Source organism: Channa argus, chromosome 13, assembly GCF_033026475.1.
Source record: "Channa argus isolate prfri chromosome 13, Channa argus male v1.0, whole genome shotgun sequence".
NCBI lineage: Eukaryota > Metazoa > Chordata > Actinopteri > Anabantiformes > Channidae > Channa > Channa argus.
In genome coordinates, this window is record NC_090209.1 from 596,000 (window position 1) to 623,547 (window position 27,548).

At 38.9% G+C, this 27,548-nt stretch overlaps 2 protein-coding genes across 5 annotated transcripts in view; one reads left to right on the top strand and one right to left on the bottom strand.

Moving 5' to 3' along the window:
• Positions 1-525: 525 nt before the first annotated feature.
• si:dkey-150i13.2 (mitochondrial carnitine/acylcarnitine carrier protein) lies at positions 526-14,851 on the top strand. Of its 4 annotated transcripts, none has more exons than XM_067528571.1 (10): positions 526-965; positions 2,327-2,419; positions 2,853-2,980; positions 3,668-3,736; positions 8,440-8,530; positions 10,479-10,608; positions 10,714-10,786; positions 10,892-11,001; positions 14,256-14,377; positions 14,519-14,851. In XM_067528571.1, exons 1-10 carry the CDS (start codon positions 864-866, stop codon positions 14,579-14,581), a joined length of 981 nt encoding a protein of 326 aa, XP_067384672.1. In that variant the 5' UTR covers positions 526-863; the 3' UTR covers positions 14,582-14,851. The 4 variants fall into 4 exon arrangements, with proteins under 4 accessions (XP_067384672.1, XP_067384673.1, XP_067384674.1 ...); XM_067528572.1 differs by having other exon boundaries at positions 527-965; positions 10,479-10,596; XM_067528573.1 differs by lacking the exon at positions 3,668-3,736 and having other exon boundaries at positions 527-965.
• A 7,279-nt stretch (positions 14,852-22,130) lies between these two features.
• cables2b (Cdk5 and Abl enzyme substrate 2b) overlaps positions 22,131-27,548 on the bottom strand; it is a 36,763-nt gene continuing 31,345 nt past the window's right edge. Inside the window, exon 10 of the mRNA XM_067528568.1 lies at positions 22,131-26,889. Within this exon, the coding sequence (XP_067384669.1) occupies positions 26,743-26,889 (147 nt within the window). The 3' untranslated portion in view covers positions 22,131-26,742. The remainder of the gene's footprint in view (positions 26,890-27,548) is intronic.

A 27,548-nucleotide genomic window follows, 5' to 3' on the forward strand; every position in this document is an offset into this window, starting at 1 on the left:
AATTGGTGCTATATAAATAAAGTTGAATTGAATTGAAATTAGATAAAGGAAAACTAAATAAACAACAAACCAAACTTACTCGTTTATTTATTTTTTATTTATTTATTTTGTTGGGGGGGGATTATTCATCTCATCAATATATTTGGGAGGTAAATGTATATATGAACACGTGTCTGCAGGACCAGTAATTTTTACTTTCAACCTTTTCTTCCCCAAAAGCCGCTTCAACACAGGGATGTTGGTTGACCTGCTTCACGTTATGTCATTTTCCCCATTGCTCGCCCCTTTACAGCCAGATGCTCTGTCCTTTAGGCTGGAATGCAGAAGTCATCCAGATCAAATACGCCACCAGATGTGTCGCTGAGTAAGGGCTTTTTTTTTTAACATGATTTTTAGATTTTATTAGGAAGTGGTATTTTGTTTATGTCTGAGTAGGTTTGCCTCTACAGAAATCCATCTCTTGACTTGAGGCAATTTGACAGCCACCACCAGAGGCTGCTGTTTTATGTTTAGGACGTGTCAAAAAAATTTTACGCTGCTGCGATCAAGAAGTTGAACGCACCATCTGCCACTTCTCTATCGGTTAGATCCGAACGTTTTCTCGTGGATGTTTCCACTTACTTCTGCTTATTTGAAGTGTTTTTTTTAGAGTAGCCTATTCAAACCACGTGTTTGTTTGAATGCCATGAAATAGTTTTGCAGCTACATGAAGTGATGAGGGAAGCCACAGCAGCTGGAACTGAACAGGAAAACTCTGTGGAGGCAAAGTCCAGTGCTGTCTGTACGTGTGTGTCAGGTCAGACAGTTGGAGGAAAAACGCGTCAGCCCCACACAGAGACACTGCGGGGTGAAGTGGGGACAGGATGGGGACAGATGAAAGAGTCTCACCACTCAAGAACTTTGTAGCGGGGGGATTTGGTGGAGCCTGTCTGCTGCTGGCTGGACACCCGCTGGACACCATTAAGGTGACTGACCGGTGGACACATGCAGAGAATAGGGCGATTTGTGGTTCATCTTACCTTGAGGGAAAAAAGGTTTCTGGAATCCCAGTTTCCTGTATTGAACCGTTTTTGTAGTTTTTTGTTCTTCTTTAAAGAGGAAAAAGTTAGTGATCAGATGTACGCGTTGAAGAGATTATTGACAAATCAGCTTAAAATGTCACTAGGAACATGTGACAGCTAATCTAAGCCTGACTGTGTGTGTGTGTGTGTGTGTGTGTGTGTGTGTGTGGCAGCAGTGGTGTTAGATTTACAAGTTGTCTATTTACAAGGGATCAATACAGATTAAAGTAGCAAACTTAGTTCATTTATTGGTTAAAATCAGGCGACCCTGACTCACGGGATAAGCCGAAAGGACAAAAAACATTTTATACACAGTTCAACGTGTGTTCAGTAAAATTTGTTTTAATTAGTTCGTTAAATATATTCTGTAGATTTTAGTAATGCTGTAAATTTCAGTTGTATCAGATGTAAAAGAGCAGCAGTGTCACGGTTCTTTGACAGACGGTGCTATAAAAACACAATTAGGAAACCGATTTGATGGGATCTCGTGAGACACATAAAAAACAATAAGAAATTAATTATTGGATTAGGAGAACATAGGTAAATACATTTGTGCCATGTTAGCCCTTGGACGTAATTTAATTTATTATATTGTCGACAACACTTGACCAAAGGTTGGTTAATTTGACCGAGTCAAAGAAACCAAGTTGTGGCAACACTTGTTTTCATTATAGAGTTTTTATTGAAGTGCTAAGTAAATGATTTTGTATATCGACAGACAATTGCACTAACACTTATATAGGCTTTTTAATATTTCAATTGATTATTGTTATTTATTATCATTGTTACTTGATGTGAATAAAAAAGTGAATATTTTCAAGCTAAATTTTCCACCACATGAGATTATGTGATTAGGTTGCTTGGTTTTTCTATACAAATACATAAAATTGTCGTGTTTTAGACTGATGAATCATTTCTCACAATGTAACTAGAACTAGATTTCTGCTAAAAACTGTTTCTTAAGATGAGGTTGAGCTAAAGTGAATTGGTTGAGATCCATTTCAGGGGCGTCCTTGCTCAAACTATTGATTGTGCAGTTTATATGCAGTTTAACTTATTGCCAGGATGTCAACAAATTGTATTACATTTTCAGAGTAATTGTCAGACACCATTTGTTTATCAGTAACTTCAAGCAGCAGGCATTGGTGGGTGTTTCCCTTAACACATAGCAGATAGCCTCAACAGTCCTCCCTTCCCAAAAAGCATGATAAGATCTGTGTTTGTGTTTGTTCAGCTCAACTATCTAAGTGAAGTCTGTTTTCCAGGTGAGGCTGCAGACACAACCCAAAGCCTCCTGTGGTCAGTATGTGCTTTACACAGGAGCATATGACTGCTTCCGCAAGACTGTATCAAAAGAGGTGAACACACACACACACACACACACACACAGACATGCATACACTTGTAAGCACACAAAACGTAATACACAGTTAGCAAAGTTTCCTTTCAAGATTAACAGAAAAGTTATCTACAGTAAATTTACAGAACATGTGTGAAATAAAACACATGCAAATTTTGCTTATTGAAAATTATGTAGAAAACATAGAAAAACATAACTGACATTTTGGTTAATTTCATGTATTTATTTGAGGAAGTCACTGTCCCCTCGTCACTCAGATCGAATGTTTTCATCTCATCACTGGAAGTGACAAGTGAGAGCATCAGATCAAGTTTAAATCCACCAAAATAGATTTGGCAATGTAAATTGTTTACACCTACTTTTCCACCAAAGCTTCCAAATAAAACTAGTATAGAAAGTCTTGCTATATATTACTGTGTTTGTGTCTCTAGGGGATTCTTGGCCTTTATAAAGGGATGGGGGCTCCTCTGGCAGGGGTGGCTCCTATGATGGCCATCAATTTCTTTGGCTTTGGTCTGGGAAAGCAGCTTCAGCAAACAGATCCTGGCAAACCCCTTACGTTAGTAAGACCACCCACACACCCTAACTTGTTATGTTGCAGCCAGATATTAGTTGTTTAATTTTTTTTGTTTTCATTAATATACACTCGTAACTTATTATGACAAAGTGAAAACAGAGTGTTTGGAATTGTCTGCATAAAAATAACTGTAATATCAGATGTATATAAGTATCCAGTCCCAACAGCAATTAAAATTGAGCTCAGATGCCTCCCATTTCTCTTGATGTTTGAGTTTTTGCTACACCTTTACTGGAATCCACCTGTGGTAAATTATTTTCATTGTACATGATGTGGAAAAGCACACAACTCGCTATAAAAGGCCTCACAATTAACAATGCATACTGTATCAGAACACAAGCCATGAGATCCAGGGAACTGCCTGCAAAGCATCATGGGGGTGTTTTTCAGCCGCAGGGGCTGGGAGACTGGTCAGGGTTGAGGAAAAGCTAAATGGATTAAAGTACAGAAATATCCTCAATAAAAACTTGTTCCACAGCACTCAGGACCTCAGACTGGCCTGAAGGTTCACCTTCCAACATGACAACAATCCTAAGCACAGAGCAAAGACAACACAGGGGTGACTTAGGGACAACTCTGTGAATGTCCTAACGTGGTCCATCAGAGTCATTTTGACTTGAACCCTATTAAACATCTCTGGAGAGACCTGAAAATGTCTGTTTATTGAAGGTCTCCATCCAACCTGATCAACCTTGAGAGGATTTGCAAAGAAGAATGGCAGAAAATCCCGCAATCCAGGTTTGCACAGCTTGTCGCGTCAAATCCAAAAAGACAGATGCTGTAATTGCTGCTAAAGGTGCTCGAACAGAGTACGTACTTATGTACGTGTGATGTTTCAGTTTTTTCTTTTTAATAATTTTAAAGACATTTCTGAAACTCTGTCTATACTTTATCAGTATGGGGTACTGACTTTAAATTCTCGTTTTTTTCTTTAAACAACTGTAGTATCAATGTAGTATCAACCCGGCAGCAATGTAACAACAATTTAAAAAGTAAAGGGGGCTTGAAAACTTTCTGAATGCACTGTATTTTAAGTTGAAGAATCCTTCTCGTAACTTTATCCTGTGAGCCCCCAGTACAAAGTCTGGATAATATGCATGAGCAGGTAAATGTTCTGCACTTATATAGGGCTTTTCTAACTGTTGGCACTCAAAGCCCTTTACACTGCTTCTTATTTACCCATTCACACTCACAATCACACACACCGATGGGGGGGTTGCAACTAAGTAGGGGTTCAGTGTCTGCAGTGGCTCAAGGACACTTCAACATTTTACCGGAGGAGCCAGGGATCGAACCAACAACTGCGGGATTGGTGGGATTAGTGGATGACTCTACCTCCTGCACCACAGTCATCCAATGTTTCTATTATGTGCTTGAGCTTGTGCGAGCAGCACACTACTCGCTTCCAAATTGTCGGCACAATTAAAAGCGAGTGAATGGGTGTGTTGGCGATGAATTCAATTTTCAATTCAACTTTATTTATATAGCGCCAATTTACAACAAAGTCATCTCAAGGCACTTTACAGAATAAAGTCCAGACTACACAAGTATGTAGAAGTAACCCAACAAATCCCCCTTGAGCAAGACCTAGGCAACAGTGGAGAGGAAAAACTCCCTTTAATGGGAGAAACCTCCAGCAGAACCAGGCTCAGGGTGGGCGGCCATCTGCCTTGACCGGTTGGGGTGAGTGGAAAGTGGAGAAAGAAAAGAAAAGAGCAACGAAAAGCAACAACAAAAAGCAACAACAACAAAAAAAAGCAACAACAAAGCATTGTACAGGTTGTAGGACACAGAATTAATGGCATACAGTGGTGACAAATAAATGTATAGAGAAAAGCTAGTTAGGGTTGAGTGAGGATTATTAACTATAAGCTTTATCAAAAAGGAAAGTTTTAAGCCTAGTCTTAAAAGTAGAGAGGGTGTCTGCTCCCCGAATTTGGATTGGAAGCTGGTTCCACAGGAGAGGAGCTTGATAGCTAAAGGCTCTGCCTCCCACTCTACTTTTGCAAACTCTGGGAACCACAAGTAGGCCAGTATTTTGGGATCGAAGTGGTCTAATCGGGCGATACAGGACTATGAGATCTTTTAAATATGATGGAGCTTGACCATTAAGAGCTTTGTATGTAAGAAGCAGGGTTTTGAACTCTATTCTAAATTTTATGGGAAGCCAGTGAAGAGAAGCTAGTGAAGGTGAAATATGATCTCTCTTTCCTAATCCAGTCTGCACTCTTGCTGCAGCATTTTGGATTAATTGAAGGCTTTTTAGAGAGTTATTAGGACACCCCAGAAGTAGGGAATTACAGTAGTCCAACCTAGAAGTAACAAACGCATGGACCAGTTTTTCGGCATCACTTTGAGACAGGATGCTTCTAATTTTAGCAATGTTCCGTAGGTGGAAGAAGGCTGTTCTAGAGATTTGTCTTATATGTGACGTAAACGCCAAATCTTGGTCAAAGATAACTCCAAGGTTCCTCACCGTAGTACTAGAGGCCAAAGTTATGTCATCTAAAGTAACTATATTGTTAGACAGCATATTTCTCATGTTTTTAGGCCCAAAGAGGATGATTTCAGTTTTGTCTGAATTTAGAAGTAGGAAATTGTAGGACATCCAGGTCTTTATGTCTTTTAGACATGCTTCAAGTTTGACTAATTGGTTAGTATCTTCTGGTTTCACAGATAAATAAAGCTGGGTATCATCTGCATAGCAGTGGAAGTTTATGGAATGTTTCCTAATAATTTTGCCTAAAGGTGACATGTACAGATTAAAAAGTATTGGTCCTAACACAGAGCCCTGTGGAACTCCATAGCTGACTTTGGTGCATAAAGAAGAGTCATCATTAACATGAACAAGTTGGAATCTGTCTGAGAGATAAGATTTAAACCAATGTAATGATGACTGTTGAGCCATAGAACTTTTTTTGATGCACAGCTCCAATTTGCTGTACAGATCACTGTGAGCAGCGAGGCGATCTCCATGGTATAGTTCGCAAACACGCAACTTGTACAAAAAGAACAACCCCCGGTTTCTGTTCAGCACTGTAGCCAGGCTGACTAAGAGCCATAGTTCTGTTGAGACTAGTTTTCCCTTAACTTTGAGCAGCAATGACTTCATGACCTTCTTTATGAATAAAATTGTAGCTATTAGAGAAAGAAATCACCAGATCCTCCCCCCAAAAATTACAGATAGATCTTCATGTACAGCAGTGCTAGAATCATCGTTAAGGCTTCAATCCCTCTTAGACTGCTTTTTACCCATAGATCTCTCTGAGCTAACTTCAATTATTACCTCATCTAAACCAGCAACCTGTCTGCTAGACCCTATTCCAACTAAGCTGCTCAAGGAAGCTTTACCCTTAATAGATACGTTCATATTAGATATCATCAATCTATCTTTAGAAACAGGCTATGTACCACAGGCCTATAAGGTAGCTGTAATTAAACCACTACTTAAAAAACCCTGTCTTGACCCAGGTGTTTTAGCCAATTACAGACCAATATCTAATCTCCCCTTTATTTCTAAAATAATTGAAAAAGTAGTTGCAAAACAATTATGTGATCACCTTCATAGGAATAATTTGTTTGAAGACTTTCAGTCAGGATTTAGAGTTCATCATAGTACAGAAACAGCACTGGTAAAAGTCACAGACGATCTTCTCATGGCCTCAGATAATGGACTCATCTCTATACTTGTTCTGTTGCTGCATTTGATACCATTGATCATAACATTTTATTACAGAGACTGGAACATGAAAATGGAATTACAGGATCTGCACTAAGTTGGTTTAAATCTTATCTATCTGATAGATTTCAATTTGTTCATGTTAATGATGAATCCTCCATGCACACAAAGGTTAGCTATGGAGTTCCACAAGGCTCTGTGTTAGGACCAATACTTTTTACTTTATATGTGTCTCCTTTAGGGAACATTATTAGAAAACACTCCATAAATTTCCACTGTTATGCTGATGATACCCAGCTATATTTATCTATGGAACCAGATGAAAATAATCAGTTAATAAAGCTTCAAGCCTAAAAGAAATAAAGGCCTGGATGTCCCACAATTGTTTACTTCTAAACTCAGACAAAACTGAAGTCATAGTATTTGGGCCCAAAAATCTCAGAGACATGATGTCTAACCATATCGTTACACTTGATGACATAAATCTGGTCTCAAGTACTACTGCAGGGAACCTTGGAGTTATTTTTGATCAGGATTTGTCCTTTACCTCACATATAAAACAAATCTCTAGAACAGCCTTCTTCCACCTACGGAACATTGTCAAAATTAGGAGCATCCTGTCTCAAAGTGATGCTGAAAAACTGGTCCATGCATTTGTTACCTCTAGGTTGGACTACTGTAATTCCCTACTTTCAGGATGCCCCAGTAACTAAAGAGCCTGCAATTAATCCAAAATGCTGCAGCAAGAGTGCTGACTGGAACTAGCAAGAGAGATCATATTTCGCAATTCACTAGCTTCTCTCCATTGGCTTCCCATTAAATGTAGAATAGAATTTAAAACCCTGCTTCTTACATATAAAGCTCTGAATGGTCAGGCTCCATCATATTTAGAAGACCTCATAGCACCATATCATCCCAGTAGACCACTTCGCTCTCAGAATCCAGGCCTACTTGTGGTTCCCAGAATTTCCAAAAGTAGAATGGGAGGTAGAGCCTTTACCTATCAAGCTCCTCTCTTGTGGAACCAGCTCCCAGTTCAGATTCGGGAAGCAGACACCCTCTCTACTTTTAAGTCTAGGCTTAAAACCTTCCTCTTTAATAAAGCATATAGTTATTTATAGTTATGCTGCTATAGGCTTAGACTGCTGGGGGACCCACCCCCTGATGCACTGAGCTCCTTTCCTCCTCTCCTCTCACCCCGCAATTGTCACCACTGTATGTCATTAACTCTGTGTGTTCTCTCCCGTAGTTGCCTTTGTCCTTCTCTGTCCCCCTCTCTATGTCCCCAGCTTTGAAGTTGTGTGTCTTCCAGTGTGAAGCTACTGGTCCTACCAATCTGCACGATGTTTTGTTGTTGCTTTTTGTTGCTCTGTTCTTTTCTCTCTTCACCTTCCACTCACCCAACCGGTCAAGGCAGATGGCCGTCCACCCTAAGCCTGGTTCTGCTGGAGGTTTCTTCCGTAAAAGGGAGTTTTTCCTCTCCACTGTTGCCTAGGACTTGCTCCAGGTGGAATTGTGGGGTTGTCTTAATATAGTGCACTGAGATTACTTTGTTGTGAATTGGCGCTATATAAATAAAGTTGAATTGAAAAATTTAATTTAATCGGCTAGCATTATTTTAACCACTTATGATGCGCTGGAGCCTATCCGAGCTTTACTCATGGTGTTTCGCAAACCCCCATCCACTTTAAACATTTTATATTATAAAAACAAAAACAGTCCTATCAACTCTTTAAAAGTGACTTTGTTCTGTTCTATTCAGGAACACTCAGATATTCCTGTCTGGCTCTCTGGCAGGGTTCTTCACTACAGTCGTTGTAGCTCCAGGAGACAGGATCAAATGTTTACTGCAGGTAATGTGTTTGTTTGTGCATGTGTGCATCCATCATGGGGGTGAAACATTAGTGCTTGGATTAGAAATATGAGCACTTGCACATCTGCAGTACTCATGCTTGGCGCCCCTAACACAACTTACACACAAAAGATATTTCTTCAAAAAATAACTAATAATTATAATTAGTAATAAGAACTAAAAAAAATAATTGTACTGGGTGTTTATTTTATTCTAAGATATGTTTATTTATAGCTCACAAGCTTAAAACTGCACTATATACTAAATATGTTGAAACAATGCTAGAAAGACTGGGAAGTGAACTTTCTTGTATATGAACTTCAAACTTCTATCATAATATGGAGGTCTCTGTAAGAACTGTGTTATATTGAGAGTTTCAGAGTCTTTTATTTTTCAGTCAGACAACTATCACACTCAGCACTGAGTTATATGAAGGTCAGATGTCAGTACTGGTGTCCAGAAGGTATCAGCATATCTCAGTATTTATTGATAAGGCCAAGCTCTGTGATATAAGAAGTTAAGCCTGGACTGTGAATACCAGAACTGACTAGCTTTAATAGTTCCCGTAGTTTCTCACTACTCTGAACTGGGACAAACTAGATTTCTATGCGACATATTGAAGATTTAAGTGACTGAAATTGTTATGTTGTTATGCTCTACTTCTCTTAACTTGTTCTCATTTCTCTTTTGTTAACAAGATCTTGATCTTTATGGAATTTAAATAGGGTGTAACTGATATTTTACATTAATAACACTCTCACTACTACAATAGCATTGCTCTTAGTGTCTTTAATATATGAGATCATCCATTTCCTCCCAGTGTTGTCAGAGAACAACAAGACAGAGAATGTTGAAATATTGGACAGAGCAGCAAGTTCAACTAAATGATTTGTTGATGTCTTGTATTTGGGCCCAAAAATGTCAGAGATATGTTGTACAAACATATTGTTACTCTAGATGGCATAACTCTTGCCTGCAGTACTACTGCAAAGAACCTTGGAGTTATTGGAGTTAGACCAGGATTTGTCCTTGACTCCCTTAAGAGCCTGCAATTAATCCAAAATGCTGCAGCAAGAGTGCTGACTGGAACTAGCAAGAGAGATCATATTTCAGCTTCACATTAAATGGCCTACACTTGTATATGTTTTTCTACCTATTGGCACTCAAAGTGCTTTACACTGCTTCTTATTCACCCATTCACACACCGATGGGGGAGCTGCTATTCAGCTGGCCAACACGCACCGGGAGCAACTAAGTTCAATTCATAATAATACGCATGCAGACGCACACAGCCAACGTGCAGGGCTCAAATAGACAGTAGGTGTGTAAACAAACACAACTAACAAGAGCGAACAGAAAACCAAACAAACAGGATAAATCAATAACTAAAACTAGTGTTTACACAGACACCCACAAAAAGTGACAAAACAAAGAACCAAACAGTAAACAAGGGACAAACAAAGGACTCAGAAACTACCAAACAGGGATAAACAAATACTAAACAAGACATCTAAATGGAAACAAACCTCAGACCAAAAAAGAAAACCAGAAGATGTAGAGTCAAATAAATGGGAGGCAGATGGATACAAACTAGGCCTGCAAACAAGTCTTTAGGGACAAAAACTCTCACAATCAAGAGGTGAGTATTAACAGTGTGACCAAAACAGACGAATGGCCAGGGAACTGTGGGGACAGCTGGGTTTAAGTTTCCAGGGGAACTGGGAAAGAAATCAGTACTAATGATGTGAGTAAGCTGTTGGGAGAAACCATGAGGACAAGTGGGGCTGAGGGGCTACAAAATAAAAGTCCAGGACAAGAAGTAAAGTAAATAAAACAAAAAGAAACAAACTCAAGTCCAAGTTCAGGATCATAACAACATTAAGAAGTCACAACAATAATTTACTGGAAGTTTATGCTTAACTTCAAGTATTGAAATGTGTGTTTTCCAGGTGCAGTCTAGCAGTGGTGAGCTGAAGTATACAGGTCCACTTGACTGTGCTGTTAGGCTCTACAAACAGCAGGGGATCCGTAGTGTCTACAAAGGGACTGTGCTTACTATCATCAGAGGTGCAATTCTCTGTGTGTGTGTGTTTAAGAAGAAGACATTTTCATTTTGTTTATATGTATAATTGCCAAATCTAAAGAGCAGCATGGATTTACAGCTACTTTCTCTCTTTGTCTTAGATGTGCCTTCTAATGGTTTGTACTTCTTGACATATGAGTATCTCAAAAACTTCCTGACACCTAATGGTCAAAGGTGAGTAACCATTACAGCACAGACCTCTTTTAATGTACAACAATGTTTGAAAGCTTAAAGCCTCACTTTGAATTTATGTGGGACCTTATGTTGTTATGTCTTCAGTGTTTCTCAGCTCAGCACTCCCAACATCCTCTTGGCTGGTGGTATAGCAGGAATATTAAACTGGACAATTGCCCTTCCTCCAGATGTCCTCAAATCTAAATTCCAGACAGGTAAGGACCAGAGTTAATATGTTTTATAGTTTCATCTTAAACTTGATAATGTACCTATACAAGGGGACCTGAATGGATTCATTTCTAAATGTATTTTGCTTTGCATTTACAAGATTTGGGTTTTAAGAAGAGAATGAGATGAAAATTGAGAAGTTTAACTTTTAGCTGATTCCACTTACATCCAGATATGTTAATAACATATAAAAATAGCATCTTTCATATCAGAGAACCCAGTTTTGAAGTGAGCAACAGAACTGGTACAGACAGTTTTAAAGTAAATTAAAGTAAATAACAGAATTAATTCTGCTAATGCAACCGCAAGGGGACACAAGCCAGTGTCTTCTTGGGCCAGTTCCAAGTCTGGATAAATGCAGAGGGTTGTGTCATGAAGGGCATACAATGTAAAACACATGCCAAATTAAAAATGTGAATCATGACTTTCACACCGAAAATGACTCCCATACCGGATCATTCGGGGCCTGGGTTAAAACAGACCGCCACCGGTGCTGTTGACCTACAGGGTACCGGCGGAAATTGGACTATTGTTGTTCGAAGAAGGAGACTAGGAAGGTGTGTTCGTATGCAGAGAGAGAAGAGGAAAGCTAAGAATGTAGGACTGACAGTAGGGACTTTGAATGAGAAGGAGAAATTCTGGAGTGAGTTAGATGAAGTGATTCAGAGCAACCCCAGAGGTGAGAGAGTGGTGATTGGTGCAGATTTCAATGGACATGTAGGTGAAGGGAACAGAGGTGATGAGACTGTGATGGGGAGGTTTGGTCTTCAGGACAGGAACGCAGAAGGACAGATGGTGATAGACTTTGCAAAGAGGATGGAAATGGCTGTAGTAAACACTTTCTTTCAGAAGAGGCAGGAACATAGGGTGACGTACAAGAGCGGAGGGAGAAGCACTCAGGTAGACTACATCTTATGTAGACTCTGTAATCTGAAAGAGATCAGTGACTGTAAAATATTTGTAGAGGAGAGTGTAGCCAGACAACACAGGTTGGTGGTGTGTAAAATGAAGGAAGAATGTTGTGTGGTTTTCAGGTAGGAGCTGAGAAATGGGTGGTCAGGAGGTGCTTCCAGATAACTGGAAAACTATAACTAATGTGATCAGGGAGACATAGGAGGGCACTCAGTGTGTGGAACGAGGAAGTTCAGGAGTGTATACAGAGAAAGAGGTCAGCTAAGAAGAAGTGGGACACTGAGAGGACTGAAGAGAGTAGACAGGAGTACAGGGAGATACAGCGTAAGGTGAAAGTAGAGGTGGCAAAGGCCAAACAAAGAGCATATGAGGACTTGTATGCTAGGTTGGACACTAAAGAGGGAGAGGTGGATTTGTACAGGTTGGTGAGACAAAGAGATAGAGATGGGAAGGATGTGCAGCAGGTTAGTGTGATTAAAGATAAGGATGGAAATGTATTGACAGGTGCCAGGAGTGTGATGGGAAGATGGAAGGAGAACTTTGAAGAGTTGATGAATGAGGAAAATGAAAGAGAACGAAGAGAAGAACAGGTGACTGGTGTGATGCAGGAAGTAGCAAAGATTAGTAAGAGTGAAGTGAGGAGGACATTGAAGAGGATGAAGAGTGGAAAGGCAGTTGGTCCTGATGACATACTTGTGGAAGTGTCTAGGAGAGGTGGCAGTAGAGTTTCTGACTAGTTTGTTTAACAAAATCCTGGATAGTGAGAGGATGCCCGAGGTGTTGAGGAGAAGTGTACTGGTGCTTATTTTTAAGAACAAGGGAGATGTGCAGAGCTGTGGCAACTACAGAGGAATAAAGCTGATGAGTCAAACAATGAAGTTGTGGGAAAGAGTAGTGGAAGCTCGGCTAAGGGCAGAGGTGAACATTTGTGAGCAGCAATATGGTTTCATGCCTAGAAAGAGTACAACAGATGCAGTATTTGCTTTGAGGATGCTGATGGAGAAGTACAGAGAGGGTCATAGTGAGTTGCATTGTGTCTTCGTAGATTTAGAGAAAGCGTATGACAGGGTGCAGAGAGAGGAGCTGTGGTATTGTATGAGGACGTCTGGAGCGGCAGAGAAGTATGTTAGAGTGGTGCAGGACATGTATGAGAGCTGTAAGACAGTGGTGAGGTGCTGTAGGTGTGACAGAGGAGTTCAAGGTGGAGGTGGGTCTGCATCAAGGATCGGCTCTGAGCCCCTTCTTGTTTGCAGAGGATGCAGAGGACAGAGTTAGATGGAGGCACATGATTCGCTGTGGTGACATCTGAAAGGGAAAAGCTGAAAGGACGAAGAAGAACAGAATTGATTCTGCTGCTCTCATTATAACTTTTATCCTCAAAAAGATCAGTAAACCTGTTATGGAAGCAGCCATGCAACTCAAGATGTGACACTACCTCCAAGATGCTTCCCAGATTGACTGGTTTGGATCAGGAACAGATCCTTTTTACGTTATTTCCTGGATTTTTTTCCACATTCTGTGTCTCACAGTTGAAGTTTACCTATGATGAAAATTACAGACCTCTGTCATCATTTTAAGTGGGAGAACTTGCACAATCGGTGGCTGACTAATTACTTTTTTGCCCCACTGTATGTAAGGTTGTTGGTGATGTCACTGACTATTTTCTTCAGTGTACAGCAAAAACAAATGTATTGGGCTTGCTGTCCAAATGCTTTTAGAGAGGACTGAGCCCCTCCCTTAAATCAGTATTTAGTAAATGCACCTTTGATAGCAATTTCAGTTTTGACCCTTTGTGGCTAAACCTCAGTCAGCTTTGCACTGAAATCTGAGCCTCTGTCGTCGCCACTCAGAACATCAACTTGTTTTAAAAACTCCTTCTGTATTGCTTTGGATACCCACGGTTCTTCTTCAGCTGCAAAACAAATGTGTTTGCAGGACGTGTTTAGATCTGATTCCACTTTGACATCTTTCTATTGGTCAGTGTCAAAAAACTAAATGAAATTGTCAACGATTTGCATCAACAGATTTCATCCTGTCCCTTCAGTGGTCGCCACAGCAGAACGTGCATTCTGCATATTGATTTATCAGTTTTTGCACCAGATCCCCTTCGTGGCACAACCCTCCTATTTTATCCGGGTTTGGGACTGGCACCAATGTGGCCCTTGGTGGCTGAGCGGGGCCACGATTTAAGGTTGTAGTTTTTTTAAAGTGAAAACTTGAGGGGTGAATACTCCAGTAATACACCTTGACTTCAGGGCTTTGGGTAAGTCCCCGTTGTACCGACACAGTTATTCATTTCTGTTTGCTTTGTGTACGTCTGTGTGAATAGCTGCAGAGGGGAAGTACAGAGGTCTGCTTGATGTTCTGAGAACACTGCTTCGAGAAGAAGGACCTAAAGGCCTTTATAAAGGGTTCAATGCTGTCTTTCTGCGAGCCTTCCCTGCCAACGCAGTAATTCTTTACTCTCATGCTACTTTCATATCATACCCCTAGAATCCAATTCACATGCTACATGATACCTACAGGTCAGTACCATCATCTGCATTTTATTTCTGCACTTAATTACATCTTTCTTTCCCTTTTCTTTTTCAGGCATGTTTCTTTGGTTTTGAGGTGGCATTAAAGCAACTGAACTCACTGGCACCCGGCTGGTGAAATAAAGCAGCTTGTTAGATCCACCACTCACACAGCCTCACAATTTAAAATGTAAGCAGTGATACAAACATACATTAATGAATGAATGACTAAGATTTAGTGTATTTATTCTGGGGGGCTCTCACCCACAAACTTTCTGATGCATGTAACTTTAATTTTAATTTTGTTTTTTTTACATTAAAAACATAGAACATCTTTTACCAAGTTTAAGTGGACAAAAGCATTGGAACAGAGTTTCATTGTAAATTGAAATAAATAAATCAATATTTGGCTGCAGACCCCATGTTTGTAATAACTGACTGTGCCTCTGATGATTGACTTAGTCAGTCTGAAACCTCCCATATTTTCCCTCATGGTCATGAGGAAAAGTACATCAAAAGAATCATGTAAATAAGTAGAAATAAAGACACAGTTAGCTGCAGAAGAAAAGGAAAAGGTTGCGTGTGATGAAGTGAGCAGGTTAGTTTGTGGCTGGTGCACGTTCTCCTGATGTGCAGCTGTTGTAGAAAACAATGGAAAGAAGGCTTCTGTTTACAGATGTATTAAATGAAACCTGGATTTTCACAGTCACCTTAACACAGCACAAATCTTCTCTCGCACATATAGTAACACTTTTTGACTGGTTTTAGCCATTTTAAAAAAACTTTTGAAAAATGTTAACACATATTAAGTTGACCCAAAACTAAATTGAATAGACTCTGGCAAACAAAAGGAAAAGACGTGTTCCCTGCTGATAGAAATCCGCTGGGAGCAGGTGTATGGAATGTGGGAGGTGCATTCTGCATTCTGAAAGCTATGATTGCATATTGACAATAGTCATTAGTTGTCACAAAAGGCAGCAACTTCACAAGCTCTCTCAGTGAGAGACACCCACAATAAATTGATAAATGGTTTGAACTATAGCGGCCAGCTCACTCGGGGTAATGGGTCGGTAGCTTATTAGGCTATAGAATGTAGAACCATAGCTGCAGATTGGACATGGAATGTGCCTGCGGGTGACTGTGGTGCAGGAGGTAGAGCGGTCATCCACCAATCCCACAGTTGTTGGTATGATCCCTGGCTACTTCAGTCATTGAAGCCCAACATGGTTGCTCCCGGTGAGTATTGGCCAGCTGCAGAGCAGCTCCCCCATCAGTGTGTGTGAGATTGTGAGTTGCTGAATTAGCAGGAGCAGGGAGGCAACTCCTGAGCCACACTCGGACTTCCTCCCATCCTCCCAACCCAATCTGAAAGTTACGTTGCAGCTTGCTAACAGCTTGGTTTCTCTTGCTGGATTCATTGACTCCGGTGCGGACATGGAGTTTATGGATGAGAACCAGCCTATTCTCATTCGAGGCTTCGATAGACTACTATGAAATCCCAGCACCCTGCAGACTGTCCCTGTATAGTCCCCGCAGCAGCCACTCATTCTCAGCCCCACATTCAAAGCCTAAGTCTCGCTACTTCGAACATGAAGTAGTGCTGCGCTCCTGTGGCTGGAGTGAGTATTACGGAGTAAAAGACTTGTAAATGTGGGTACTACAACAAAAATCTCAAGGTTTCACAAATGAAAAGTTTTTTTCAAGTTTTTTCTAGTTTTACAAATGAAAAAAACTGGCTTTTTCTAAAAAAAAAACCTAATAATTAAAAGATTAACATAGCACAGAAGAGAGAAAAATTTGCTCAGAAATTAAATGTTCTTACATAAATCCTACTTCCTTTTTGTAAATTTGCTAGAAAAATGGCACAGATTTTACTTTTTGCTGACCCCGCATGAGAAAAAAAAATCCATTTTTACATAATACATTTTTGTAGCCTGGTAAAGACAGTGTGTCCAGTCGATGTCTCTTTGTCCTCCCAGATGGACACAGGGACTGCTGGTCTGAGGGCAGAAAAGCTGAAAACAGCTCAGTCAGGATGTCAGTTCTGCAGCACTCGTTTTACACTTTCACTGTCAGTTCCCAGTAAATGACACATGATGAAACTGACCTGGCCATTTGAAAACATCCAGAAAAACTGCAGCTGCTCTGTCTGGCTGTGTCGGCTGAAGCTGTGTCGGTCAATGTGTGGTTGGCACCTGTCAGACCTCTGTGTGCAGCTTTTTAGCTGATTCACATGTGGAATCAACAGCACTGATCCGGTGAGAGCGACCACTCGTTTGGCTATGCAGCTGAGCAAACCAGTGCATTTTCTCCTGGCCCCCTATATTTTTTCATTTTCTCATTTTTAATGCTGAGAAATAAAAAAATATTCCTGTTTTTTTGCTAACAGCTACTTTCATTACTCAATTCACCCAATATGCAACCAACATAATTATCCCAACCCCAAAAAGCATTACAATAAAATTGCGTGTTTAAGAATATAAAACCGATCTGTTTTCAGTAACATGAGGCCTACAGTCATAAAACTGTAGCTGTCCACATATAAGGAAGCTCAGAGTTGGAGTGGGAATGATTAAAGTGACACAAAGTGACATTTATTTATAATGGCTGTTTGTTATAGCAGGTCTAACAGCCGACCCTGCATCTGACCAGACAATAAATAGAAACAGCCTATTTGTGAGATGCCACAGGTGGTGAAGAATAGGAACATTTTATACAGATTGATCATGATTTCAGTCATGTGAGTTTTAACCAGTTAAAATTGTGGTGTTTATTAAAACCACAGTGCTTTTTTTTAACTCTTTTTATGTGATCAATTAAATCAAAAGCAGTTGTCAAATTATTAAGAAATAAAGACAAATTGTCTCTGATCCAGGCCAGATAACCACCTGTCTGTCATATTAAAAAGGTCAGTTTCATTAAATGTAAAATTATACACGAACTTGCCAAAAATCACCAGTGCGGAATTAAAGGCTAATCTGGATGGGAGGGATGTGTAACAGTCACTTTGAGGAAAATGGAGAGTTCCTGGTTTGCCAGTGAACAAGGAAGTGAGGCAGTCAAAACACCAGAGCCTCACCATGAAAGTCCATCACATATTTATCTGCTCCTTCTTCCTTAGTGAGTATATTCACCTTTTCTTATTATCTTATTGCTATTAGTTTTATTTTTATTTATTTTTTCACTTTACTTTATTAAGAATGTATCTATTAAGTGTTTCAGACATTTATTTAGTTACTCCTCATATTAGTCTTGATTATTATGATCATAATTACATTTTATCTGGCTGTAGATAATTGAGTCATTTGATGAAAATGTTTTATCCAAAAGCCTGTAGGGAGAAAAACCTGCTCTCAGCAGTATTTAATTAGGTTCATAGCTTCAGCGACTTCAGAACCAAACTTAACATAATCAAGTCCATTGTCATCCCCAGCACAACCAACTGCATCACAATGTTCGAGCACTAGTTCAGAAAACTCCACGACTTCACCGTCCCCCAATGAAGCCCAAGAGCCGCAGAGAGGTCCGTTTTCAGAAAGAGGTACATTATTTTTCTACTTATTATTCTTAGCATAGACACATTAACATGTGGTTGTTGCGAGAGATTTCAGTCAGAGTCATGTGCGTTAACGAAGTGCATGTATATTTGTCATATTATATTGTCAAAGAAAATGCTAAAATGCTTTTGAAATATCAGCTGACTGCTAAGGAAAAGACAGTCGCTTTAAGAAAATATAACAGTTTTTCCTGTAAACAACATAAAACATCGATTTGATAATGACTGAAAATTTCCACTGTCTTCACTGTCTCCAACTTGAGCTAAGAACCAAAGAGCAGTGGTTCTGTACACAACTGATGTTTGGCTTCTTTCTTGAATTGTTTCACATTGTTTTTAGACTTACAAAAAGACTTTGTTGCACAATGCATCTTTGCTTTGGTGGATGCTCCTTTAATTATGATACCAGCAGATCTAAACTTATTATGCATCTTATTTTGCCTCCCACCTTTTGTTTTAAGTTGCTGCAGTCATCGAACTCCAAATTTGATATAATTTGCATAATACATTAAAGTTGGAAACATTCTTCTTGCTACGTTTGTCAGATAAATGAAGGTTTTCAGGTAAACAAATGATAGGAACATATGGTTTTTTAAACCCAGACTTTAATAGAGCTACACAGCCCCACACACAGCAACATTGGACACATCGTGTGCAGAGAGAACAATGTATTTTAAAAAATACTGATTATAGTAACTACAGCAAAAACGTAAAGTAATTAATAAAAGCAAGGGTCAAAGTTCACCTGGTAAATGTGAAGGTGATTTTAAAAAGTTAATGTGCTGACATCAGCATTTATTAGTTCATAATATTCTTTTATAAAAACATATTTTTAATATTGAAAAACACTAGGTGGTATTAATGTTATGGCTGATTAGAGTAATGTAAAGAAAGGCAAACAGCCTTCATCACCAGTCATACACACAGGAGGGCTGTAGATAGAGTGTCTAGTTAGATACTAACCAAATTCTTTATGCAAATTGAAGGAAAAAAGTTTTACCAACAAGCCAGTTTTACAAAGATGGGCTTTGACAATGGCTTAATTCAAACCCACAATCAGACGTCCAATTCATCTATTGCACAAAACTGTGATGTTCTTCACTATTTTAAGTCTCAGCAAACTTGAAAAACATAAAAAATTCGGACTAAATAATTCTGACTAAGCAGTCGTGCTGTACATTTTCATCATGTTACTGAAATATTAGAAATAAAATTTGTTACAAAACCATAAATTATGAGCCAAGTTTTCCCATTTTTTGACATTTTATGCCATAGTCAGCAGATGTTACTGATAGCATTGAATCATGTCTCGTGGGATGTTTAACTTAAATAAAAATGTCAGTGACAATGTCTTTCTTTCGTAATGAGCCACTGTGTCAGCATAGAATGAGACGAGTGAAAAATATCTTCCCCACTTCAAACAAACATTCTCAGCCAAACTAATGAAACTGTAAATTCCCAGAAGATTAATTTGTGCAGTATTTCTCTTAGAGTTATGTAAGAACTGTTTACAGCAGTTACAAAACAGACTATTGACTATAAAAGGAACAAGGAACTTCCGGAGCAAATCACCAGAAGCAGGGGTCTAACACACTACTGATTAAATAGATACTTTATTCATGCCAATGCAAAATTCACATTCAGAGGCCTCAGTCCAACACTGTCTGCAACTAGGTGCAGAATACAGGCAGGAAGAGTAGCAAACAGTATTTCAACTCCAGAGGGGACCCTCCTAAGGAGGTCACCACCTTTAGATGACAACAACGCAGCCTGATCAATGCTCTGTTAACACAAAGCTGTTTTCAGTGTAATATTGGCTGTGGCTCAGGCGATAGAGCAGGTCATGCTCCAAATGCATAGTTGATGGTTCAATCCTGACTTAACCCTGCTTCACATGCTCGACCCTTCCCAGCCCAGAAAGAAAGCCTCCCATGCAAAGTGCTGTCTATTGGTCACTGCGAAGGTAGAAAACATCTGGTTTATTGTGAGCCTGGGACAAATGCTAGCAAATATTTTAAGTTTTAAATATTAGATTAGTGAAAGGCAAGTTACACTGCTTGAAAAAATCTAGTCTAAAAATCTAAAATACCTGGCAGAGCTGGCACACAGCTGAAAATGCGCAAGAATTTTACATCTCTCAACCATTTACAATGTGATGGAACTGGATTGGAAACACTGCTTTAAAATACTTCGATGCAGGGAGGAAGTATAATGCAATGTTTTTTTAATGTGCTTTTTCATGCATCCAAATGAGGAAGTAAAGCACTCGGGGATTCCACTATGCAGCCTCCCAGACACATATTTTAAGAGGAACCAGGAAATGTGAGAGTAAAACAAACCTGTGCTTCTTCCACAGTTGTGGTGGTGTATGCAAGTATGATTCTGGTTGTCACATGCATTGGATTATCAGTGGCTGCAGCCAGGAAACTAATTGGTGAGGCAATGGGAACACACACACACACACACACACACACACACACACACACACACATACGACCATGTAAAACATACCAACCTTCACAAAAGGTTTGTTATTACTAATAGAGCAACAAAGTCCATATGTGCACCAACACAAGACTCTGATGACAGGGTACAGTGGTACACATGCTACCAGCACACTCCTACAGGCAGGATCATTTAGGTTGGAGGATAAATATTCTGGGTAACACAAATCGTTTACCACATAAAATATAATGTGCACTTGTAAGAAAAATGTAAAATTTCTCTGGTTATGTGATTTTTTGGTGCTCTGTGAATTAACAAACATTTATGCACAAAAGTCAATTACAACAGGAGATAGACACCAATTCTGCTTGAGATAACTTGAAAACAAGAAATACTAGCAATGGATTAACATAATGGCTGCTGTTAGTTCTGACAATTATTGTTTATTAGTGTTTTTGAAAGTTATTTCTCAAGACCTCTGTGGTAAAACAGATTGATGTAAAAGTAACCTCCGAACATTCACAGGATGCTCAGTGGAAAGGTCGTACAATAACAGAAAGGTACTGGAAATTTGATTGATTGTGCAACATTTCAACATCATTTGCGTTTCTGAAATCATCTGATTCTGACAGAAATCCCTCACCCGCAGGTCAACAGGGTGTATGAGAACAAACAGAACGGTTCTCATCCTGTGGAAGTGTCTACAGTTTACCCATGTGCCAATTACACCAAACCAAATGAAGTGGAAAGCACAGATGAATATGGCTTAGACACTGCTCCTGCAAACTGTTATCAGTACCAAGCCACTGTGTAACAATCTTCCTGGTTAAAATAATATCAAATAATACAGAATTCAAACCTTGACATCTGTACAAAATCTACTCTGCTAAATAATTCATCCACTTTTGTTTCTCTCCTAAGACTTCAAATGTATCAAATACAGTTATTCATATTTTTGTCCATTTCAGCTATAATGAATTTCACACCTAACACGTAAATGTCGACAGGTAAAGAAAAACACCTGCTAGATAATGCAACCACACTGTAACCATTTCTGCAGAGCTATGAAGCTAAAACTCTTATTTTCAGACATTTAACAAAGACCTTGTTTGCAGTGATAATGTTCAATTTGGTGATTTGCACTTCTTAAACACGTGTCTATATCTTCACTTTCAGTGGTTTTAGTTTGTAAAACATTCAGATTAAACAGCCTCAATAAATGAAGCTGAGACTGACGGCATGTTGCATTTCTTTCCATTTGCTCATTATGTGTAACTTTCTTTTTAAACTATGTTTTCATTTGCATCAACTGTTCTCAGTGAAAAATGGTTTTACAGTGTGCTTGAAAATGTTTTTAGAAAAATCTAGGTAATTTTAATGGCGGGAAAGGATTAAATGCATTAAATGTTCAAGTTTAAATTTTTACTGTTACACTATTTATTAAACAGTGTACAACTTGAGACAGTGCCAACATGAGAATCTGTATTAAGATGAGTATTGGAATATATTTCCGTTTTAAAAATGTTGCACACTAACTTTAATTTAGGATTTATTACATATTTAACATTATTTATTAATATTTAGACATTCATTCAAGACTTTCAAACCAACTACGTCCAGATTTTTCAGACGTATGCAGCACCTGTTTCAAATGGTAGAAAATAAGTCAAAATAATCAAAGCCGAAGCAGTGAGTTACATATTTTTATTGAAAATAAACTTTTCTTAAATTACACATTGGCAGTTTAAAGTATATGGTTTTTATCTTCCACAAAATAGTTGTATAAATTATTTCATCACTTACCTCCTCCAATACATAATTACAGGGGAGTTAGTGGATAATCACTATCAACAGTAATTGTTGTTACACGCTAGTTCATAAAAAACAGCAAGAATGACCAAGCTGAACATCGACCCGACAAAAAATACAAACTGATTGTCACAAGTTAAACAGAGCTTAACGACCTTTCCTCAAATTTTGTATTTTTACTCATGACTGAAGGGATCATTAAAGGTTGTGGACTAACGTGGCAACATAAATAATATTAACACAGATTTAAATTATGTGATGCCTTGACTATAGGCGTCTATGTTGTCGATAAAATAATTACCATAAATGGTAAATGTTCTGCACGTATATGTGTGAGGTTTAAATACAGGAGTGTTGGGTAAAAATAAACGGTGTGGTACATTGCAGATAAACACACTGAGGAGAAGAACAGAACAAAGCTGCATAGAATCAAAATCACACATCTCTAATGTAGAGAAGCTGATTTTGAAGATCGTTTGCTTTTTCTACTCTCAAGAAGAGTCTTACATTTATCACAGTGCCTCTTTTGTCAACAGTTGGAAATGCTGTTTTTTGGCCAAATGCATTTTTTCCTTTTAAGGATCTGAAATACATAACTCTGCTCTGCAGTCTATGTGCAAAAGATAAGAGCCAGGATTCTTCACTACCTTTGATAGAGCAGGACAGGAAAATGCTAAAGTTCTGCTAAAACTGAACCCCAAGCCCCATCTTTCAAGGACTACGTACTGATCTACATTGTGTGCTACTCAAGCCTCAACAGCTTTTGGCTTTGTCCCTTCAGCGGTTGCCACAGCAAAAAGTGTTCAGCGTGTTGATTTGGCATGTGATTTTGTCCTTCCTGCTGCAACCCTCCCATTTAATTATCCAGGCTCGTGACCGGCCCCAGGTAGCCTCTGGTGGCTGTGCAGGGTCACCCCTGGTGAGGTGGGATGCAAACCCAATGCTGTACCACTGAGCCACCAGGAAGCTTTATTAATGCATGCTATGGAATTTTATCATTTGAACTTTGATGGGACAGGCTTCAGGTCAACAGAACACTGTTTAGTATCTTAGTAAAAGTTCTCCTGATCTAACTTTCAAAAGCAGCAGAATCCTGACAAAACACAACAAAGTCCCTTTAATACACAAGAGAAAACATCAGTGGAAGAATATTGATGAAGAACCACAGTTGAAATCAGAAGCTTTTGGTCTGAGGATACACCAGCTGCAGGTTTACAAAGTTCTAATCTGGCTGTAATTATTACATAATGTTCTTTGTACTGGACGGGTTGGGAGTCCCAGGTATATAAACTCCATGGAGTGGTTCCCTTACTTTGGTTTAAGAGTGAAGCTGACTCCAAGCTGAGTCTATATATGCATTACATAGTAAAGTACTTTAGGTAAACATTGTTAAAACTTATAAGGTCTAAAACAGAAGCCCTGAAATAAATCCTTTAATTCTTATAATGTTTGGTGTTTTTTTCATTAAGAAAGTTTAAGAAAGATCACAATAGGGGTCACCCCACCTTTTTTTCCCTTATGTCTTAAGGATGACACCTGTCTCACCTGTATCTCTTTGTGGATTTTAAGAGAATTATTTTAGACAAACTATAAACTAAAATGATCTATAAATATTTTTTCTGGGAACATATAGGTGGTCTCAGTGACCCTCAATGTGTTTTAACAACTCCACAGAGATTACACACAAATGTGGTTAGTAAATGATTCTTCATGCAGAAGATTCATCACCATAAATACAATTCACCGACTCTTAGCTTTCAACATATAATAATACAGGAAGACACTTTACATATGAAAATAATATTCCCCTTATTAGTGATAAAGATCCAGGATTGTAATGCAAAAAGGCAACGGAAGACTGACACAGCGTTTGCTCCAGCATGGTTGCTTGTTAGAAACTGTTTAAAAAAAAACAACAACACACACACACACACACACACACTAAGAGCCCTAATGTAAAAAACAAACAGAAAATGCTGAATTGCACTGTTCCACCATCCCTTGTCACAAGCTTTATTTTTATCTTATTGCTGTAACAGGGAGGATAGTCACAAACAACTTTTCAAAGGCCTTGGTTTGGTTAAATGTTTTTTCCCTTTATCATAAAATGAAAATAGAATAAATACTGAATGGGAAGATGTTTTTTAAAGTACTTAGGATTTTCCATCACAGTGCAGAGTGAGGCCACAGCGAGTACCATCTTTTAAACATGGATTATGGCTTTACTTGTATGGCTTCTCTTTTCTTTCAGTGCTGGCGTTTACAGGCAGGTTGTACCGTATCTGAGCTCATGTGATGTTTCCAACAGTCTGTGGCCATTTTACTGCACCCACATTTTTATTATTTTCAATCAGATCAAGACTCAAAATGAGCAAAATAAAATCTAGAGCTGCAATTAGTGTTTTATCAGTTAGTTATTGAAATGCCAAAAAAAGATGGAAATGTTCACATATGCGAACAGTTTGACTGACTAGTCTACAATCACAAATCATAAATCAATATTTGCATGAGAGAAGCTGGCTGATTTTTGCACAGACTTTTAAATGACATGTCTCTACACTGGATAGCGAGCCAAACGATTCAAACAATGATTGAATTATTTAAATTCTGTCTTATAACAGACGATTTTTGGTCCGTGTTGAAAAACCTCATCTCGTACACACCAGCTGGCCCCTTTTTAGGCACCACGGCTTACGATTAAGCAGGGGAGACGGTTCCCACCTATTAAAACCGAAAACCTCAAAAGAAAAATCTACATTTTTTAGGTCACATCTGAAGAAGCAGCCAGAGGATGCTGTGACTTTCAATTGTTCACACTAAGCTAAAAAGAAAGAAGGGAAGACATCAAAATACAGGGGACAGTTGATGCTAAAGTTAATTATTTAAATTACTGGATTCATAGGAAAAGATGTACAGACAGTAAGACCTGCTCTCATTTTACTTAGGAACTAGAATTCATTTGCCATCGGTCCAGTGCAGCTTTTGATAGAAGCAGACTGCAGCTCAGAATGGAACAGGAGATCTGGCTGATGTTGAGAACTGTTGCATAAGCCAAATAAACATCCTCACGATAAATAAAGGCCCACTGGGAGCTAACAGGAAGGGCACTGAGGTGAGGGAGTGAGAACGCAAACAAGATCATGATGTCTAAATGAAGAAGTCTGAATTCAGAAATGCCAGGAAAGTGCTGACTCATGAAATGCCCAAATGGGAGTAACTCTCAGGATGGAGCTGAAACTATATGACTGCTGATTTAAGATACCTTTAAGTGCAGTCACTACAATAGTGTTTAGCTAATGTCAGAGACACTTAAAAGCACAGAACCTGAAGAAAATTCTTAAAAAATGACAATAATAAATTTATAATAACAAATAATAATCTTGACAACTTCAAGAGAACTCTACCACAACCCCTCTGGTTAATTTAGATGTTTAATGTTTATGTGATGTTTTTCTCCCTCCCTTTTCTGAATTTTGTCTTTGGATTTCGCCAGATTTCTGTCCACTTGTCCAATGTGCAACTTTGTTTCTATACACATATCAAAACCAACATGCACAATCAGATCAGATTTATCTCTGTAAGAAAACTAAAACAGAGTTTATTTCAAAGTTCCCTCATTGTTTCACAGTGGAAACCTGAAGAGGGGATTTTATACTACGATTTTATTTTAAGAATATCAGCAAACTACTCTAACTAAAACCTCATCTTAGCTTCTTGCTTCTGTTTTCTATTAGATAAAATACTTGCACAAAATGAGGACTGTGGATTTAGGTTTTCATCAGTCATATTGAAAGAGCAATAGGAAGGGTTTACTTAGAGGCCAGTATGAACAGGAGTGGTGATCACAGGAAGCACAAGCTGTTTCAGTGTTCACATGGACAAAAAACAGAGACCTGATTGTGCATGTTGGTTTTGATATGTGTATAGAAACAAATTTGCACATTGGACAAGTGTGTGTGTGTGTGTATAAAAAATCTAAAACAAGTCTTTTGGTTCTTTTTAGACAAACATGTTGAGCAGGAGGAAAAACTGCTGGACACAACCTGTCTTCTTCAGTAGACAGTCCTGTTAACCACAACCCATTTGCATAACCTTTGCAAAGGAGCCAGTGAGAACTTAAAGGCCAGGTACATAAACTCACGTGCCGGCATACACACACAATACAAACAAACAAACCAACAGAAAACGTAACAAAACAAAAAAATAAATACAGAAATACACAACCCAATGATGCTGTTGAACTCTCAAAAACAGTGTGTCTTCACTTTGCTGTCAGAAGAACAAAACAAAGCAATGTTGCTTTGTTTGCCATAGAGTTGAGGTGATACCAGCCCTGCTAACCACTGCAGTGTGGCTCGACTTTGCCGTCTGCAGAGAGGAACATGACTCCTCAGTGCCTCTGAGGCACTATGAGGATTATGAGGATCTGTCCATCACCATGTGGAGCTGGAAGGTGCTGAGAGTCCCTGGATGGAGGGATCTGTGTGCTGCTATACCTGCTGCTGCTGTACCAACCGTCTGTAATGTGGCATGACTTTACTCTCTGGGAGGTAGAGCGCCATCTCCAGGGCGACCAGGATTGTGAACTCAAATGATATCAGCTCCCTCCTGCTGATCCTGAAACGCTCCTCTAGCTTCTACATACAAGAGACCACAGAGTCAAAGAGCAATTATTTTGCAATGGTTGTTTTTACTTGTTATTTATTAAGTTTAGTTGCCCCTTTACATTTTAGTGGCCCTTAAAATGATGAACTGGATTCATTTTGATGCTAAAATGCAAGTGGTGGTATGTCTGAATTTGATGATGGCTCTAAGGTGTGACATGTTTATATTTTCAAAATCTGCATCACATTGGATATGAGTAGTCAGTGTTTGAAGAATGACCCTGCACATTTGGGAGTTGTAGTATTCTAAATCCCACTACACAATAGTTGTAGATATGTGGTTTCACAGTATATGTTACATGTAATATGTTTATATGTTATTTGTAGAGATTAAATTTAATTATTTGACATGCGTTTTTCTGCAGTTTTGAGATACAGTAAACAGTTACGTAATGAACAGTTCTAATTAACATAGATCAATGAATTGTTTAGACTGGCAGATGTCAGAAAAGAGCAAAACTGTAATGATGATTTAAAAAATAGTTGCAACAGTGAAGCTGGAAAGAACACATCCTAATGCTTGATTGACTGAATATTAATCCTCTTAAACGAGACCTGAGTGGAACATTTTACAGTAAAAAATATGAAACTGTCAGGTAGATTGGTTTTAGAAAAACCTAATCAGGAGCAAC